Source organism: Bos javanicus, chromosome 12 (genome assembly GCF_032452875.1).
Source record: "Bos javanicus breed banteng chromosome 12, ARS-OSU_banteng_1.0, whole genome shotgun sequence".
In the NCBI taxonomy this organism is placed as follows: Eukaryota; Metazoa; Chordata; class Mammalia; order Artiodactyla; family Bovidae; genus Bos; species Bos javanicus.
Window position 1 is genome coordinate 78,105,126 of NC_083879.1, and position 18,782 is coordinate 78,123,907.

General features: G+C 42.1%; 1 protein-coding gene across 2 annotated transcripts in view; it reads right to left on the reverse strand.

Moving 5' to 3' along the window:
• The window catches only part of NALCN (sodium leak channel, non-selective), a 300,944-nt gene that overhangs the window by 141,444 nt on the left and 140,718 nt on the right, over positions 1-18,782 (reverse strand). For both annotated transcript variants that reach the window (XM_061435322.1, XM_061435321.1), the window contains one exon: positions 15,717-15,908. In XM_061435322.1, coding sequence (XP_061291306.1) covers positions 15,717-15,908 — 192 coding nt within the window. The remainder of the gene's footprint in view (positions 1-15,716; positions 15,909-18,782) is intronic.

An 18,782-nucleotide genomic window follows, 5' to 3' on the forward strand; every position in this document is an offset into this window, starting at 1 on the left:
TGGCCACCTCATGCGAAGAGCTGACTCATTAGAAAAGACTCTGATGCTGGGAGGGATTGGGGGCAGGAGGAGAAGGGGACGACAGAGGATGAGATAGCTGGATGGCATCACCGACTCGATGGACATGGGTGTGGGTGGACTCTGGGAGTTGGTGATGGACAGGGAGGCCTGGCGTGCTGCGGTTCAAGGGGTCGCAAAGAGTTGGACATGACTGAGCGACTGAATTGAACCTGCCTCCATTGTTTTAAACCAAGAAACCATTCATTGTACAAGATTTGAAAATACCATAAGGTATGAAGAATAAAATAAATTACTTTCAATTCAAATAAAAGGTTGTATATCTTTTTTAGAATTTGTTGTCAAACTTTAAAATTCTAACAGTTTTTTCCCCCAGGGATATATATATACTGGCAATAAAACTGAATCCAGCTGTAAATATAGTATTATATTAGGCTTCTTTACTTAATTTTTAGTTATCATCATTTATATCATGCATGACTAACCTCATTAATTTTTCTGTAAAAATTGAGCTTTGATAACTATAATATGCCATTATTTCCAAAGTCTACTTAGACATTCTATTATGACATGACTTTAAATTTGCTTTAAAATTTTCACAATGGTGAATAATGCTACAAAGGGCTTTTTTTTTTTTTTTTTTACTTTATCTTATCATGTTTCCTGGACATTAACCTTTTAACACTGATGCATAGAGAAGATGTTGGGAAGGCTGGACAGAGTCCTCTGCAGAAGTAGGCAGTTATACCCAAGAGGTAGGCAGTGGGGCAAGAACGAATCTACACATCATTCATTAAATGGTCCTGTGTTTAGTCCCAGATGTGGAATAGTGAATGGGAAGCTATTACTATTTCAGATTCTGGCAGTAATCTTCTCTGTAATAGAATTTCTTACTTTTTGCATTTTTGTTGAAAGTTGCAAAGGACTGACTAAAAAGAACAGTATAAACCAGAATGGGAACTGATTTTCAAACTTTCAGTCTAAAATACAGAAAACTGAATATTTAGTGTCCAGCTAATGCCGCAACCTTTTACTGAGGGACCCTTTTATGTTGGGAGGAGAATGGGACAACAGAGGATGAGATGGTTGGATGGCATCACCAACTCAATGGACATGAGTCTGAGCAAACTCCAGGAGATACTGAAGGACAGGGGAGTCTGGTGGGCTGCAATCCATGGGGTCACAAAGGGTTGGATACGACTTAGTGACAGAACAACAACAACTGTGATTACTGCTAGGAATTTAGTATTTCATGCTAAGAAGTTAGAGTTCCATGCCACTTAAGAACACTAACTGCTATTGCTTGCTGATTCCCTTTTTCATTGTCAGTACGATGTTAACTAGTCTGATACTATTATATCCTTTGACCTTCTCAATAATCCTCTAAAATACTTACTACTGTTCTTTTTTCATTGATGGGAAATTGTACATTTCCACGAGAGAATAGTTGAAGTGTCTGACTATAGATTGTATATTTTGTAGGCAAGACTCAACAAAGTATTAAAATATAATCAGCTTTTCATTAGTAAAAACATATGCCCACAGAAGCTCATCTTAACTGGAGGAGACACAGAATATTCCTCATTTATGACTCTCACTGATTTTTGAAGATGGTACAATGGAGTAGGCTGATTATTAAAATAATATTAATGGAACATGGCAACTATTAGAAAGGAAAACTGCAAATAAGACAATTGGTTGAAAACTACCAAAATATGATGAGGAACAAAAAAAAAAAGTTCACCCCAGTGAGTATGCTTCTTGGATCAGGGTAGGAATTGTGGATGCTTTATCCAAGGAATGTAATAATTCCTTGTATTGCAGCTCTGCAGTCAGTGATACCAACACACAGCCCCAGGAAAAGGCCATGTCTGTGTGATTCACCCTTTATTAAAGTCATCCTCCAAGAGGAAGAACACAGGATATTATTTTATCACTATGCCACTGATGAATTACCAAAAAATAAATTCAAATAGAAGCCAAAGAAGCTTGTATGCTACAGCAGTATGGAAATAGAGTTAATTTTCCAGTTTTTTTGAGCTATATATTGCATTCAGTTCAGTCGCTCAGTCCTGTCCGACTCTTCGCGACCCCATGAATCGAAGCACACCAGGCCTCCCTGTCAATTTAAACCAAATTGCTAGTCTCTATTGCAGGGCCATGTCCAGACATGGATGACAATTTGGCTTAAAGCCTCAGAAGAGACTGACTTTATGAGATAGTGGAAGATTTGACACAATAATGACCACACAGATAAAATTAAAAAAAAAAAAATCACCTCCCTTACTGCCCTGAAGATGCCAGAAATTCCTCAAGTGATTGTAAATTTTTGTCTTTGGTCAATAAAAGTGAGTTTTGTTCAATGAAAAACCTCCTCAGAGAAACAACATTTCTTCCAGTGTAAACTCCCTCAAAATAGCTCTTCCACCATTCTCCAGGAAAAATAAAGAAAGAGTAAACATCTTCAGTGGCTCCCCTGTGTCACCATCTGGACCTCAGAAGGCACCCAATGGTCTGGCTCCAGCCCAAACCTGTAGTTCCTTTCACCCGTCCCTCCCCGCCCCGTGATTCTCTACGCCTTGGACTGACTCACGCTGCTTTCCTTACATGGAAAACTTTCATCTAACACCATCACCCAAATCCTCTAGGGGAATCAGATTTACCCCTGATGACAACTCTTCACAAAGCTTTGCAGTCTTCCTTCCCTGGAAGCAATCTCTCCCTCTCTTATTAAAACAAAATGATATTTGGAAGCACGACCCATAGCCCATAATAAGGTTCCTAGGATTTTTAAATACACTCTAGGGTATCTCTGATATTACTTTACAGCCGACTCCATCTGCTTGGGCACATTTCACCTTCTGGCTTGAGTTCTTTCCTGTGTGTCTACTGTGGGGTGAGTTGAGTTCCTTCATAAATCTCAACTCTGCTGTAAGTGAAAGTTAGTACCTTTGGGCATGCGTGGGAAAGGCATAGCTCCATCCCATGGAGGATGCTGTCTGAATTATAAACCACAACAAAAGAGGCACACCATCTCTTTAGTCTTCATTGTGGGTGGGTGGATGCCTGCAATATTTGCGGGAAACTTTTGGTATGCAGCAGATGAAAGTCAAAGTGTTAGTCACTCAGTCATGTCCGACTCTTTGCGACCCCACGGACTGTAGCCTGCCAGGCTCCTCAGTCCATGGAGTTGTCCAGGCAAGTATACTGGAGTGGGTTGCTATTTCCTACTCCAGGGGATCTTCCTGACCCAGGGATCGAACCCAGGTGTCCTGCATTGTGGGCAGATTCTTCACCATCTGGGCCACTAGGGAAGCTGACGCAGCAGATGAGGGGAGTATAAATATGAGGATATAAGAATCAAAGTGGACATAATAGCTGTAATGCAAACAAATGCAAAGAGATGTACAAATAGGAGGATATAAGAATCAGATGGAGGTAATATCTGTAATGCAGACAAATGCAAAGACACGTGAGGCTGCAGATGGGAAAGACAGGCCTGAGGAAGCCTGGCCTCAGGCCGTGCCTAGAGAAAAAAAGTTACAGCTGTCTGTCGAAAGACAGTCCAAAAACTGGCTCTCTTTTTTTTTCCTGGTCTCAAAAATTTATTACTGAAATTCCATCTCTGATCACACATGTGAAAAAGTGATTTAAAAACCACAGGGAATTCTAGATGACACACAGCAAACATCCTATAAAAGGCTTAGTTAGGACCCCAGGGGGACTTCCCTGGGGGTCCAGAGGCTGAGACTCCACATTCTCAATGCAGGGGGACTGGGTTCGATCCCCAGTAGGGGAACTAGATTCCACACGCTGCAACTAAAGATCTTGCTGTCTGCAACTAACACCCGACACAGTCAAATTAATTAATTTCAAAAAGCGCCTCCAGGAATATAATGGAAATCCCAGGACCAAGAATTAACAGGTAGCTGGAGTCTAGAAAAGGCACCTTCCCTATGGGATTTATAAGCTCTGCTAGGCTTTGGTTTTTAACATCATGTCAGGCACAAGGGGCAAAGTCACAGACTCCTGAAAGGTGAAGACTGCTGAGCTTAATATTTATTCGGCTTCACTGGAAGTTGACCAGAAGAAAATTCAATGCCAAAAGGAGGTGAAAAGGGAGCGTGTGTGACCTTGACCTGGGTGAGGAATTGTATGACGACACAGCTGGCACTGCAAACCACGGGGAATGGACAGACCAGCCAAGAAATGATCCTGTGACGATGGGTCAGACAAACAGAAATGAGATCGCTCCCTATCTCGCAGCAGCCACGCAAATCAATTCAGATTAAAGGAAGAGCTAAGTGTTTAAATGTCCTGAATAGTCATTGGAAGGACTGATGCTGAAGCTAAAGCTCCAATACTTTGGCCACCTGATGCAAAAAACTGACTCACTGGAAAAGACCCCGATGCTGGGAAAGATTGAGGGCAGGAGGAGAAGGGGACGACAGAGGATGAGATGGTTGGATGGTATCACCGACTTGATGGACATGAGTTTAAGCAAGTTCCAGGAGTTGGTGATGGACAGGGAAGCTGGGTGTGCTGCAGTCCATGGGGTCGCAAAGAGTCAAACACGACTGATCGACTGAACTGACTGAAATGTTTAAAGCAAAACAAAGCCTGACAAGACCAACTGCTGCTGAACTGTGAAGTTGAGAACATTCCCAGATATTGCTGATGCCAGATAAATTGGTGAAAGTACTCTGGAATGCAAGTTTGTCACTATTAAAGTGGACGATACCTTTGTTCTAAGACCCAGAAATTCTATTCTTAGCTACTGCTGCTGCTGCTTAGTCACTTCAGTTGTGTTCGATTCTGTGCAACCCTATGGATGGCAGCCTGCCAGGCTCCTCTGTCCATGCGGATTCTCTAGGCAAGAGTACTAGAGTGGGTTGCCATGCCCTCCTCCAGGGGAATCTTCATGACCCAGGGATCAAACCCAGGTGTCCTGCACTGCAGGCAGATTCTTTACTGCCGAGCCACCAGGGAAGCCCCATTCTTCGCTACATACCCTTAAAATATTTTCACATGTGCAGAGTTCACATGGGTATGAGCTAACATGCAACGTGCAGAACAGCAGCACTATTTGGAGTTGCAAAATACCAGAAACAAACATCTCAAACCTGCAAGCATGAGTTTTCTATTTCTCTGTAATAAATGACCACAAATTTAGTGGCTCACTCAACACTCACTGATTATCCCACAGTTTCCGTAGGTCAGAGGTGTGGTGCTGAGTAATGTAATGTGTGTGTGCTCAGTCGCATCTGAATCTTTGTGGCCCCATGGACTGTAGCCCACCAGGCTCCTCTGTCCATGGGACGCTCCAGGCAAGAATACTGGAGCAGGTTGCCATTGCCTGCTGTAGGGGATCTTCCTGATCCTGGGATTAAACCCGAGTCTCCTGCACTGGCAAGCAGGTTCTTTACGTACTAGTGCTACCTGGGAAGCCCCTCGAGACTCTCTGGTTGTGGAACATGGGCTTAGTTGCTCTGCAGCATGTGGGATCTTAGTTCCCTTACCAGGGATTGAACCCACATCCCCTGAGTTGCAAGGCAGATTCTTAACCACTGGACCACCAGGGAAATCCCAAGAAGTATGGGCAGGATTTAATTGGGTTCTCTGCTCAGAGTCTCAGAGGCTGAAATCAGGGTGTAAGTTGGGCTGTACTCATCTGGAACTTGGGGGTCTTCTGCCCTCGCTCAGGTTGTTATCAGAATTCCTTTCCTGTGGATGTAGGCTTGAGGATCCTGCTTTCTTGCTCAGAGCCTCTAGAAGCCACCCTCAGGTTCCGGCCACACGGCCCTTCACAACATGGAAGTTTACTTCTCCAAAGCCAGCTGGAGACCCTCTCCTGCTTTGAATCACCCTCTTCAGGAAGGACCCAGTGCCTGGGATGAGGTCAGGCCCACCCAAGATAACCTCCTTTTTGACTGACTTCAGTTCAGTCCCTAGTAACTTGTTCACAGGGGCGAAAGCCCGTCATATTCACAAGTCCTGCCCAAACCCAATGAGAAGAGATTATGGAGAGAGTCAGGTCTCTTGATGGACCATTTTAGAATTCACCTGCCACACAAAAGAATGGGGAAATTAACTGTGCACAGCCTCTATGAATATTACACTATATATATATGTGTGTGTGTGTGTGTATACATGTGTCTATACATACATACATGTTTTTGTTGTTGTCATTGTTCAGTCATTAAGCCATCCGACTGTTGCCTGACTCTTTGTGAGCCTGTGGATTGCAGCATGCCAGTCCTCCTCTGTCCTTCATTATCTCCCAGAGTTTGCTCAATTTCACATCCACTGAGTCAGTGATGCTATCTAAACATCTCATCCTTTGGTATCCCCTTCTCCTTTTGCCTTCCATCTTTCCCAGCATCATATGATGCAATGTACAGTTGCATATTATACCCCAAGAGAAATACATAAAATATAGCTACATCATGTACTCATTCGTATTGGTAAATCTCACAGAGTGCTGAGCCAAAAAAGCAATTAGCAGGAGAAACGGTCCAGTATTAGGACACATAAGGCGAATTTAAATCACACGAAAAGGCAGGCAAGTCTCAGTTGATGCCTATACATGCGTTAAAAGTGTACAGGGATGAACAAACATCAAGTTCAGAAAAGTGGTTCACTATGGGAAAGGGGTGAGAGAGATGAGGGGATGGGGCTCCAGGACTTCAGATCCATTGCTATCCTGCTTTTTTTTTTTTTTTAATAAGATGATTTATTGATTTACTTTTGTGGTCACTCCACGAAGCATGTGGGATCTTAGTTCCCCAACCAGGGATTGAACACACACGCCCTGGACTGGAAGCTTGGAGGTCTTACCCACTGGACCATCAGTGAAGTCCCATTAATCTGCTTTTTAAACTGCATATGGCCACAGAAGAATACATCTTATTATTCTCTATATACCTTTGCATGCCTCTAATAGATCGTGAAAAAAATGAAAAAATACACGGAAGACTGTAAAACAATAGAAACAAAAATTAATAAAGATTTCAGCAATATCAGTTGAACTAATTATCCCTTTGAACATAAACCCCAAATGTATGAAAAATGTAGTCAGATCCTACATCTTGCAAATGTTGAAAAAAAATAAAGGGACAAGTTGTTTCTTCAAATTCTCAGTAATTCTTTCAATGCAACTAAAAGCATGATTAGCCATTCTGGTGGTGAAAGGAAACAGGAAAATTAATTTGTAATTAAGTGTTTAATAGTATTTACTTCTTATATTATATAACCCCTTTGGACATGATTTTATAAGTGAAAATTCAATAGAGCAAGTAATTAGCATTTAGAGAATGCAAATTAAGAAAACTTATATCAAATAAATAATATTAAAATTCAAGTTCCTGGGGAGAATGGATATACACACACATATACATATATATGGCTAAGTCCCTTTGCTATTCATCTGAAACTATCACAACATTGTTAATCAGCTATACTCCAATACAAAATAAAAAGTTAAAAAAAAGAAAGCTGGATGATTATTCTCATTCAAATGTAATTTGCAATTGAATTAAATTTGGGGTCTGATTTAGAAAAAAATTCAATTACCTGTGTTATGGAGGGTAGTGTATTATTATTTATGAATAAAAACTAGGCCTACTTACTATTATTTTAGTAGGAAATTAAAAGGAATAAAGATATCGATCTGGTTAAAGATCTACAGTGGATGTTTATTCCAAGTATTTATTATTATTTTGATTTTGATTTTTTGTTCATCATGGGGTTTTTTTGCATCGATTTTGACTTTTACTTATTTTTTTGGCCACGCCCTGTAGCATTCGAGATCTTAGCTCCCCAACCAGGGATCGAACCCTTGCTTCCTACAGTGGAAGTGTGAGGTCTCTATTGCAAGTATTTTAGCAACATACTAAAGTTGCTTTGTATACTAAGTGGAAGGATAAACAGAACAAAACCGTAGTCACTCCACCACTGCTCTGCAAATAGCTTCATCAGTACCATCTCTCTAGATTCCACATGTACACATTCATATACAGTAACTTGGCTTTTCTGTTTTTGAGTTATTTCACTTTGTATAATAGGCTCTCGACTGGCACAGGGCGGGAAGGAGAGGGTGGGCTGAATGAAGAGTGGCGTGGAAACATATACATTACCGTGTGTAAAAGAGGTAACCAGTGGGAGTTTGCTGTATGCCCCAGGGAGCTCAAGGGAGGGCTCTGTGGTGACCTAGAGGCATGGGATGGGGTGGGAGGTGGCAGGGAGGTTCAGGAGGGAGGGCACATATGTATATCTATGGTTGATTCATGTTGATGTACGGCAGAAACACAATATTGTAAAGCAATTATCTTCCAATTAAAAATAAATAAAATTTTTAAAAAAAAAAAAAAAACTGTAGTGAAACTGTGCACAGAAGCTTCGGTCAGGCAACCACGAGAAAATGCCAATTGTTTTTGTCTTTGCTACAGAAAGCTGGGTGGCAACCTGCCTAGAGCAAGCTGTCTCCTGACCTGTATGGGTTGTTCCTTCGCCAAAAGCTAATCTAATCTTTCTTATAATATAACCTATTAGTCCCAACAAGGAGGAACAGCGGGATACTGCCTCACAGCAGGACTTAATCTCGTTATTTCTACTTAGCAAAGTGTCTGCTTGGTCCAAATTAGAAGAGAAAGTTATTGGCTTGAGATGACAAAGTTGTTTTATTAAATTGCATCAATATGTCATTCTCTCTTTTCTCACTGGAAACATTTAGGCTCCTCTCCATATCCAGGGTTTCTGCTGAGGCTCCACCGGCTGTTTCCCCTCTCTCTGCTTTCCAATGCTACACATCCCATGACACAGTGGTTTTTGTTTTTTAACGCTTCTCTATTTATTTGGCTGTGCCGAGTCTAAGTTGCAGCATGCGGGATCTTCAGTTGCGGCATGTGCAATTCTTAGTGGGGGCATGTGGGATTTAGTTCCCTGACCAGGGATCAAACCTGGGCCCCCTACTTGGGGAGCATGGAGTCTTAGCCACTGGACCACCAGGGAAGTCCCAACACAGTGTTAATAAGTGCTCTGGGAGGTGTCAGGAGGGGAGATCACAGTGCTGCCAACTTCAAGATACTTGTAATATAAGTAGAGGAGAAGAGACTTCGCATGCGTGTTGACAGCATGCGACAGAAGGAACCATAAAAAGAGGGAAAGCGAGAGTCCAGTATGTGCCAGGCCCTATGCTGGCTTCCTGGCAGGTCCCATTTGAGCATCTTGGAAAGAAGCTGGGGCCCAGCTGCTGCTAGGAGAGAAAATAGACACCAGACCCCATCCTTCCCTGCATCTATCTACATCTCCTATTTGCACAAGACATACAGGAGCTCTGGAGGCAGAGAGGAAAGAGAGAAATCTTCTTCTTCATGTTTTGGGGCTGAGTATTATTGTAGTTTCTGTGGCTGTCCCCCAGTACCCATTTCTTCCCCCTATGATGAATCCAAGACAATCACTTAGACTCCAGCCATCGTGCAGTGATTTGTTCAGTAGTGACCAAGTGACTCAATCCTGCTGATGAGAGATAAGAGCTTGTTCGTAGGGTGGGGCATGGAGGTTGTGGGGGAGAAGGTACTGGAAAAGGTGACCTTGCTTCTAAGGAGGAGACCTGGGTGGAGACGATGTCCTTCTTCTTAGAGATTTTATCATGAAGCCCAGAAATGGTGCATCCATTTTGTCCACACAAAGATATCACACAGAGAAGGAAACTACATTGGTTTGCTAGGATTGCTGGTACCTACAACTAGGTGGTTTCAAACAATGGGAATGTATTCTCATAGTTCTGGAGGCTATGGCAGTCAGAAATCAAGCTGTTGGCAAGACCACACTTCCTCTGAAGCCTCCCTCGGAAAGGTTTCCTTGCCTCTTCTGCTTTGGGCTCTTGCTAGCAATCCTTGGGGCTCCCTGGCTTGTAGATGCCCTGCCAGTCACATGGCCACCTTCCCCATGCACTTCTTCACATGGTCTTCTCTCCGTGTATGTCTGTGTGGGTGTCAAATGCTCCCTTTTGTATGGAATGTCGGCCATATTGGATCAGAGTTCACTCTAAGGATCTTCTTTTAACCTGATCACTTCTATTTCCAGATAAGGCCACATTTTTGGGATCCTGCGGGGTTAGAACTTCAGCATGTCTTTAGGGGCACGTAAGTCAACTCATGACAACACCTGAGAGAATTTTCATGGAAGATTCAGAGTCCTGGCTTCCTAAAGTCTACCTAATCTCTTGAATTTTGTGACATGAATTTCCTAATTATTTAAGACAGTTGGAGTCAATTTTCTACTACTGGCAGCCAAAGCATTCTGACAGAATTACACTAACACTGCTGATGGGAGAAGGGTGAGGGGCATGATGGAGGCTAAGGGGGTTCCCAGAGCTGTGGACAACAGTGAAGAAGGAATCTGACCTGGTGAGCTAATAAGGCATGGGAGGATCAGAGAGGTTTGCTTTGGTCCAGCATCATTATTCATTCTTCATTCAAACATCTATTCACCAGCTACCCTGTGGCAATGGTTGTGCTGAACAGGGAGGATTTAAATGAGCAAGATGAACACCATCAGGATGGACTTCCCTGATGGTCCACTGGTTAAAACTCTGAGCTTCCACCACAGGGACTATGGGTTCGATTTCTGGTTGGGGAACTAAGATTTCACATGCTTCACAGCATTAAAACAAACAAACAAAAAAAGACGGACACATCTCTGCCTTTGAAAGTGATGCTGAAGGAAATCCTGAAATCTGAGTCCAAAGAGGTAAGTGGGGCCAGAGATGAAAAGATACTGAAAACCCTATTAAAATGTTTGTTATCTTGAGTTGGAAAGGAGGATCTTGAAGCATTTTAAATGGGAGAATGGCATGAGACAATTCATACCTAAGAATGTGCAAATTTGCAGTTTTAATGCAAATGGAGAATGAGCTGCAGTGTTAGGCAAGGAGACCAATGGGGAACTGGTGGAATAATGCTAATTCCTTTGGCATCCTTTCAGTTCAGGAAGCACTGGGTTTTCCACGTGGGTGGAGCTGAATCAGAGGTTCAAGGCACTGGGCAGTCACTGAGTTTGCCCAGGTTGCTGTTGTCTCACTGTCCCTCTGTCCCTCCAGGGCTCTCTTCCTGGGATTTGGATGGGAAATCAGCTTTTGTGTCCATGTCAGCTCCTCCTAGAGGCATCTCACGGCAGGTTGCTGAGCCCAAGATACAGTCAGGTCCAGCCAAATCAGGGTTTGGTTTTACATCTAGTCCTGTTTCCCTGGAGAGACTATACCTGCCCTGGATGGCTGCGTCAAGGTCAACTTCCAGAAAACAGCCCAAATAATGAGCTTTCAGGCACAAATGCTGGGCTTCCCTGGTAGCTTGGTCGGTAAAAAAACCGTCTGCAATGCAGAAGACTGGGGTTTGATCCCTGGATGGGGAAGGTCCCCTGGAGAAAGAAATGGCAACCCACTCCATTATTCTTGCCTGGAGAGTTCCATGGACAGAGGAACCTGGTGGGCTACAGTCCATGGGGTCGCCAAGAGTTGGACGCAACTGAAGTGACTCAGCACACACCTCAACACCCAACCACTGAGTACAGAGAGACACATCTCATGAGCAGGAAAGAAAGCAAGACCACAGAAATCAAGCATAGCTGGCTTGTGTTTATAACCATCTTTCTTGATCCCTTCCTATCAGGCAAGTGTCACCCGTGGATGGTGCTTTGACTTAGAATGATAATAACTGCTTTTTGTAATTGTAATACTGTTAACATTTCTTGTAAAATTTGATTATGTTTCGGGGATTTAATTCTTAACTGCATCCATATGCAAGGAGAAAGCCAGTCCCTTCCTGTTTCAACACTGTCAGCTGCTGGATAACCGATTAGGGGGCTCCCTAGTCACTGGCTGCTTTCATTAAGATGGTCACAGTAATCAGGCAGAGAAGCAGAAGCACAATTGAGTAATTGGGAGATCTGAAAATGCAATGTTCCTTGATTACTATTATAGCTAGAGAAACAGAGCAAATCCCAAGGTATCTAAAGCAGCCTTGTCTTTAATATTGAGTAGCCTCTGTATTATGCCAATTTCAAATATATTATACAGGATGTCACTTTTTTTTCCCTAATGCTTTCTAAGCCCAGGGTTGGATTGTTTATATATTATTCAACACATATAATATGATGCGGAAAATACCATTTTTGCCTGTATTTTAAGATTTTTTGATGTGGACCATTTTTAAAGTTATTGAATTTGGCACAATACTGCTTTTGTTTTAGTTTTTCACCATGTGGCATGTGGGATCTTAGCTGCCTGACCAAGGATCCAACCTATACCCTCTACATTGAAAGGCAAAGTCTTAGCCACTGGACCACCAGGGAAGTCCCATTTTTGCCTATATATTAGATGCAAAAAAAAAAGTTTAAAGTATAATTTGTTTGGTGTCTTATGGAAACCCACTCCAGTATTCTTCCCTGGAAAGTCCCATGGACATAGGAGCCTAGAGGGCTATAGTCCATGGGGTCACAAAGAGTTGGATACAACAGAGTGACTGATCGAAACTAAAAAGTAATGGAGTGGGAAGTATAGACTCTTATCCAGGATGATTTTGTATGCAGGCTCTTATTTTCAATTTCAACATTCAAAACACTTTGAAAATATCCAAAGGTGTTGTGTTGTGTTTTGCTGGTAGCTCATTTAGTGGCAAAAGTCTGACCTGACCTATGACTTATTTATTGTATTATTTATAAAAGATGCTTACTCCTTGGAAGGAAAGTTATGACCAACCTAGACAGCATATTAAAAAGCAGAGACATTACTTTGTCAACAAAGGTCCATCTAGTCAAGGCTATGGTTTTTCCAGTGGGCATGTATAGATGTGAGAGTTGGACTATAAAGAAAGCTGAGCACTGAACAATTGATACTTTTGAACTGTGGTGTTGGAGAAGACTCTTGAGAGTCCCTTGGACTGCAAGGAGATCCAACCAGTCCATCCTAAAGGCGATCAGTCCTGAGTGTTCATTGGAAGGACTGATGCTGAAGTTGAAACTCCAGTACTTTGGCCACCTGATGTGAAGGGCTGACTCATTGGAAAAGACCCTGATGCTGGGGAAGATTGAAGGCAGGAGGAGAAGGGGACGACAGAGGATGAGATGGCTGGATGGCATCACCGCCTCAATGGACATGAGTTTGGGTAACCTCTGAGAGTTGGTGATGGACAGGGAGGCCTGGTGTGCTGCGGTTCATGGGGTTGCAAAGAGTTGGACACGATTGAGCAACTGAACTGAACTGATCCTTCTTTGTCTGAAGGTTGATGTTCTGCTATAGAAATATTAACACGCTGGTTACAGGGGGCTGATTCAGACAACTCTGGAATGAGATATCACCCTTAAAATATCTAGAATATTCTGCACTCCAAAAAGAGGTATGGGGTAAAGGATATAAAATCGGTTGTGTGAAATGGGAGGAAAGGGTGAAAAGTGAGGATAAATTATGAAATTAAGATAGGTCTGTGCAATAAATAAATACAGGCTGTTTCCACTTAGTACCCTCTCGCCCAGAACAATGGCTGACCCTTAGTGAGGCCTGAGGGGTAGGCCGTGAAGACAGATAACAAATATGGCAGCCTGCTCTTTGTATTTACCCCATGAGGGGGCAGCGAGGGGGCAGCCTAGGACAAGCTGGCCTTGACGACACTGTCATCTTTGCTTGCATCTCTCTGTCCCTGGAGGAAGAGCAGGCCTTTCTGTAGGGAAGTCTGGTTTCAGGCCAATCCTAAGCGGCCCGGCCATGAACAACAACCAGGCTTTGCCTGGAAGGTCCCTGCGGTAGGGAAGCTGCCCTGCCCCTCGGTCTCGGGCACAGCCCTGCACCGCAGTCTCTGGAGCGAGTTTCAGGGAACGAGACAGGCCCGCAGGCTGCCTGCTCACGTCTCTGGCTTCCTGGCCTCTCCTCGGAGGGGCTTCTCATGGCGGCGTTCAGCACTTTTCGCCACCTTGACTCAGCACATTTTCACTTCCAGCCTTTCCTCTAGGCAAGCCCCCCACCCTCACCCTCACTCCCTGGCCCATAAGAGGGCAGGAGCTTTGTTTAGGACTCCCAGGGAATGCCCGGACCCCTCTCTCCCCTCCACACCAGGGGCCCATCCACCAGCCCCTCACCCTGCCTTGCTCAGCGGGCAGAAGGGGACCCGGGCAGCCATACCCGCTCCTACCTGCTGCCTGCACTGGGGCAGTAAGTGAACCAAGGCTCGCCGTGACTTTGGGCTCACCGTCCTACAAGACCACCTCGACACCTGACAGCTCAACTCCTGCCTAAGGGCAGTCCCAGTGCCGGCCCTGCAGCCGCCTCTGGAAACCGCCTGCCGCCCTTCTCCTGACCTCGCGCCATCTTTGTTGCCCCCTCCTTGCACTCTCTTATCAACGTTTAATCACGATCATGCTTTCATCCACTTACAAGTTCCTTGGCTTTATGTCCTCCTGTTTGCCATCAACTGTTCTTTCTCCTTTAAGTTCTCGAACAAGATATGGCTCACTTCAGAGCTTCAACACAAGACCCGGAAGAACACTGCTCTTTGCACTTCATCCGGCTTCATCCTGCTCTTCTTCACTAACCTCCTGTTCCACAGAGTCTTTCTGGATTTTTCCACTCCTGGTTGTGCACCTTCCCTCTGGGTGCCCAGTGTTTGCCTTTATCAAAACCCGTCATGCTTGATATTTGCTTAGTGATTACCTGCCTCTCAACTGGAATTCCTTTAGACTGGGAACTGAATTGCATTTATATCTCAGGATCACCAAGACTGCCTGGTTCTTGATAGACATTCAATAGATGCTTGGCGATGAGTAACATATTTAGCACAAGATTAAAAAAAAAACAAACAATAACCCAGAGTTTATTAGCCTATCTGTTAAGATTAAAAAAAAAAAAAAACAGGCTATATTAGTCTATCCATTATGATACAGATAACTTTACCCTTAAAGCTTTTTTTTTTGATGTATTATTTGTTGTTCTTACCCCAAGACAATTCTTCTCATATAACAGACCTTACTATTTCAGTTATGGTGATAAACTTTGTATTGGTCATTATATTTTTTTCATATTTTTAAATCTTCATAGAGTTTAAACTTCAGGGTCCTTCTGATTAGGGACTGATTAGTTTTTTTATTGATTGATCGGTTTTTAACTTTCTTTTCAACCTAAGTGAACCTTAATAAGAATACAGAGATATGAACTAGATGATCTTTTAAAGACAGTTCAAATCTGAAGAGTTTATGAAATTTATATATTGAAAATAAAAATTCTCTTCTAGATTATGCCTGACATAAAATATACATGAACTGTAAAACAGATTTAAAAATGTTACCTCTCACAAACACATAAAAGCAAACTTCAAACATTGTAAAATTAATAATTTTAAAATTCTGCTATATTTTCATTTATAGGTACTAAGAACCCTATCATCCATCTTTATTGGATTCTGCATCTCATTCTATTAGATTGTTTCCAGAATTTTAGAATTGACACATAATCTGACAATGCTGAAAATGTGCTCAGACACCTGTATTCTGTAGAAGAGACCACTATGAATATTAACATCGAATTACTCCAAGTTATAAAAAAAAAGTCAGTATTTTTTAAACCTCTGCTAAAGTGAAATGACTTTGACATTAAGCATTATTACTAAAATAAAAAATAACTGCATTACACTGACTGCATTTTTTGTTCTTACCCTTGGAAATGTTGTGAATCTATCCAGCTCTTCGACAAAGCAGAACATCTGCAGACTAATTGCCGACATAACAATCAAGAGGCTGGCAGTAAATACAACCAAACTCCCCAGCTTTTTTCCAGGACCAAAGATCTTGTACACAAAGTCTTCTAATGCAGGTGAGATTTTAATAAGCCGAACTACCCGAAGAACCTGTTGTAGGAGAGAAAAACACACACACTCGATCGTTAACATTGAATCTTAAATAAGTTCATACTAAAATCTCATTTTTTTGTAGCACTCTATAAAATCGCATTTTCCGTCTGAGTATTAGTGATGAAACACTTTAAGAGCTAAGATATTAGCCTAATTCAGTGCCTGCTGTACAATAAGAACTCAACAAATCCCAAAGGAATGAAGGCAGGAAAATGGTGACAACTCTGTTTTAACATATGCTGTGATAATTCAAAGTGGCATTAATTAACACTATTGTTGAAATAAAGTGGACAATTTTTCCTAATGTTCAAATATCAAAGAAAACATTAGTTCAATATTAGCTATATTCATTGTCATAAAACAGCCCTTCCTAGGGATTATTGTACATTCATAAAGCAATTTAAAAAATCTTTCCATCAGGGAGTCTTTATTCATGGCTAGACTGTTACCATAAGACCCATTCTATCCTTCCTTTAATTAATAGAACTTTCTGAATTTTAGCCTAGCAATTAGTTACCCAGGGGTATATGCTGCATTTTGTAGCCCCACTTACAAGTGTGGCTGGTAGAAGGTTCAGACTTATGGAATGTGAAAGGAAGTAATTTTTACACCTTATTTTTTCTTTAATATTTCAAGTGTTTTTATTCTGAGCAGTTGGTACAAAATATAATGACATGTGTCTTATTCTGTATAGTTCACTCTGTACAAGCTCTCAATCTCTGATCTGTCTACTTTTATGGATTTAACAGACTCTTACATTCACTTTACTCTCCTATATACTTCCTTCTTGCTCTCACTGGCAATTGAGTTTTGGCATGTGCATTTTTAGAACTCTTTGAGGAACTCCAGATTCAGACATGCTGGGATGTAGACTGAGTCCATGGTCAGACAAGGTGGATTAAATGGGAACAAAACAGGAACCATGAAATTAAATAAATTTGGCCTGGATATTTGTTATATCCTCCTCTAGCTGGGCAATGAGAACAACTGGAGTTGCCCATTTGGATCAGAAATAAAAGCTTCATATAAAAGGTGACAGCTTCAAACCAACCCAATAGGCTGGCTTTATGGATGACCACAGGGAACAGGGGGCTTCCCTGGGGGCTCAGATGGTAAATAATTCGCCTGCAATGTGGGAGACTTGGTTTTGATCCCCAGGTCAGAAAGATCCCCTCAGAGAAGGAAATGGTAGCCCATTCCATTATTCTTGCCTGGAGAATTCCATGGACAGAGGAGTTGAGTTGGGGGGGTGGTTTCAGTCCATGGGGTCACAAAGAGAAGGACACAACTGAATGACTTTCACTCACTCACCAAGTGGAGAAAACGTACATCAATCTTATCCAAGCCCTGATTTTTAGAACTTTGTAATTTTTTTAGAACTTTTTAGAACCTTGTGCTTAGCTGGTTATCTAAACACACATGTTTACATGTTTTGAATATATATGCAAAAACTCCCACACATAAGTAATTTTCTCATTCACTTAAAAAATACTATTATGTGCCAAACGCAGTGTTGGACAAATAAGATCCAATGGCTATTCCTATTACACACTGAGTGTTAATATAATACAAAGGCACAGCTCTTAAGGGTATGTCTATAAAATTAAAAGCATAAAGTAGAATATAATTAAAAGTTGAAGTATAAAGTACAGAAAAGTAACATTTTTCAACAAGTCTAAGATGCCATTGATTTTTTTTTATGTGCTGTTAAGAAATTGAAAATGCTGCTGATTAAAGTATAACACATCACTGATTATAAGGCAGATCCCAGTTTGAAAGTGTTAGTCATTCAGTCATGTCTGACCCTTTGAGACCCCATGGACTGTAGCAGCCTGCCAGGCTCTTCTGTCCATGGAATTCTCCAGGCAACAATACTGCATTGGGTTACTGTTTCCTTCTCCAAGTGATCTTCCCTACCCGGGGATTGAACCGGGGTCTCCTGCGTTACAGGCAGAATCTTTACCGTTTGAGTCACCAGGGAAGACAGATTCCAGTTTAGAGATGTTAAAATAGAAAAATTGAGGTCTTGGCATAAATGAAAGATGATAATTGAAACAGTAGTTCAAGATGGTTCAGTATCAATAAGAACTTAAGGTATCTTTGAAGGCTTCTCAGGAGAAAACAGAATATGGTAAGGAAAAGGAAATGCTTTAAAAGCTTATATTAAAATTTTTACACAAATAAAAACATGAGTTCGGATTTTTTTCCCAGCAACCCTAGCTTGCTAATCCTTCTGATTTTCCTTTGGGAAGTCATTTCTACTCTGCTCTTAATCTATGAGGCCCAGAAGGGACTCCCTGACTTCCACGATCCAGGCCTGGCCAGAGTATTCACAATGACCTCAGTCATCAGAACTTCTGTGGGGTCTAGAAGAAGTATCCTATATTTAGTCCCCAACTGGAATTACTATAAGAGCCACATAAGTTCCGAGCTTCTAGGGACCTTCTTTGCCACCACATGGAGAAAGACAGCTTAAGCATTATACCAACACAGAAGAAAGGTGAGTGGAGAAACGGACCGAGTCCCAGAGATACCATATTAACCTGTGAATTTGCCATCTCTGAAGTCACACGTATCTCCTACCACCAGATTCTGAATTAACAGTAACTACTGGTGGGCTATAGTCCATACGATATCAGAGAGTCAAACACAACTGAAGCCACTTACCCTGCACACGTACTGATAGTGAATCTGATTCCTGTTGTCTGCAGAACATTGTAGCTACATGTCTAATCAACTAATGGACAAATGTTTGAAGAAGTTGAAAAAATGTAGATTTCATTCATGTTCATTTAACATACTTCCCAGGTGGCTTGTGGTAAAGAATCTAACTCCTGCCAGTGCAGGGGACACAGGAGAAGTGGGTTCGGT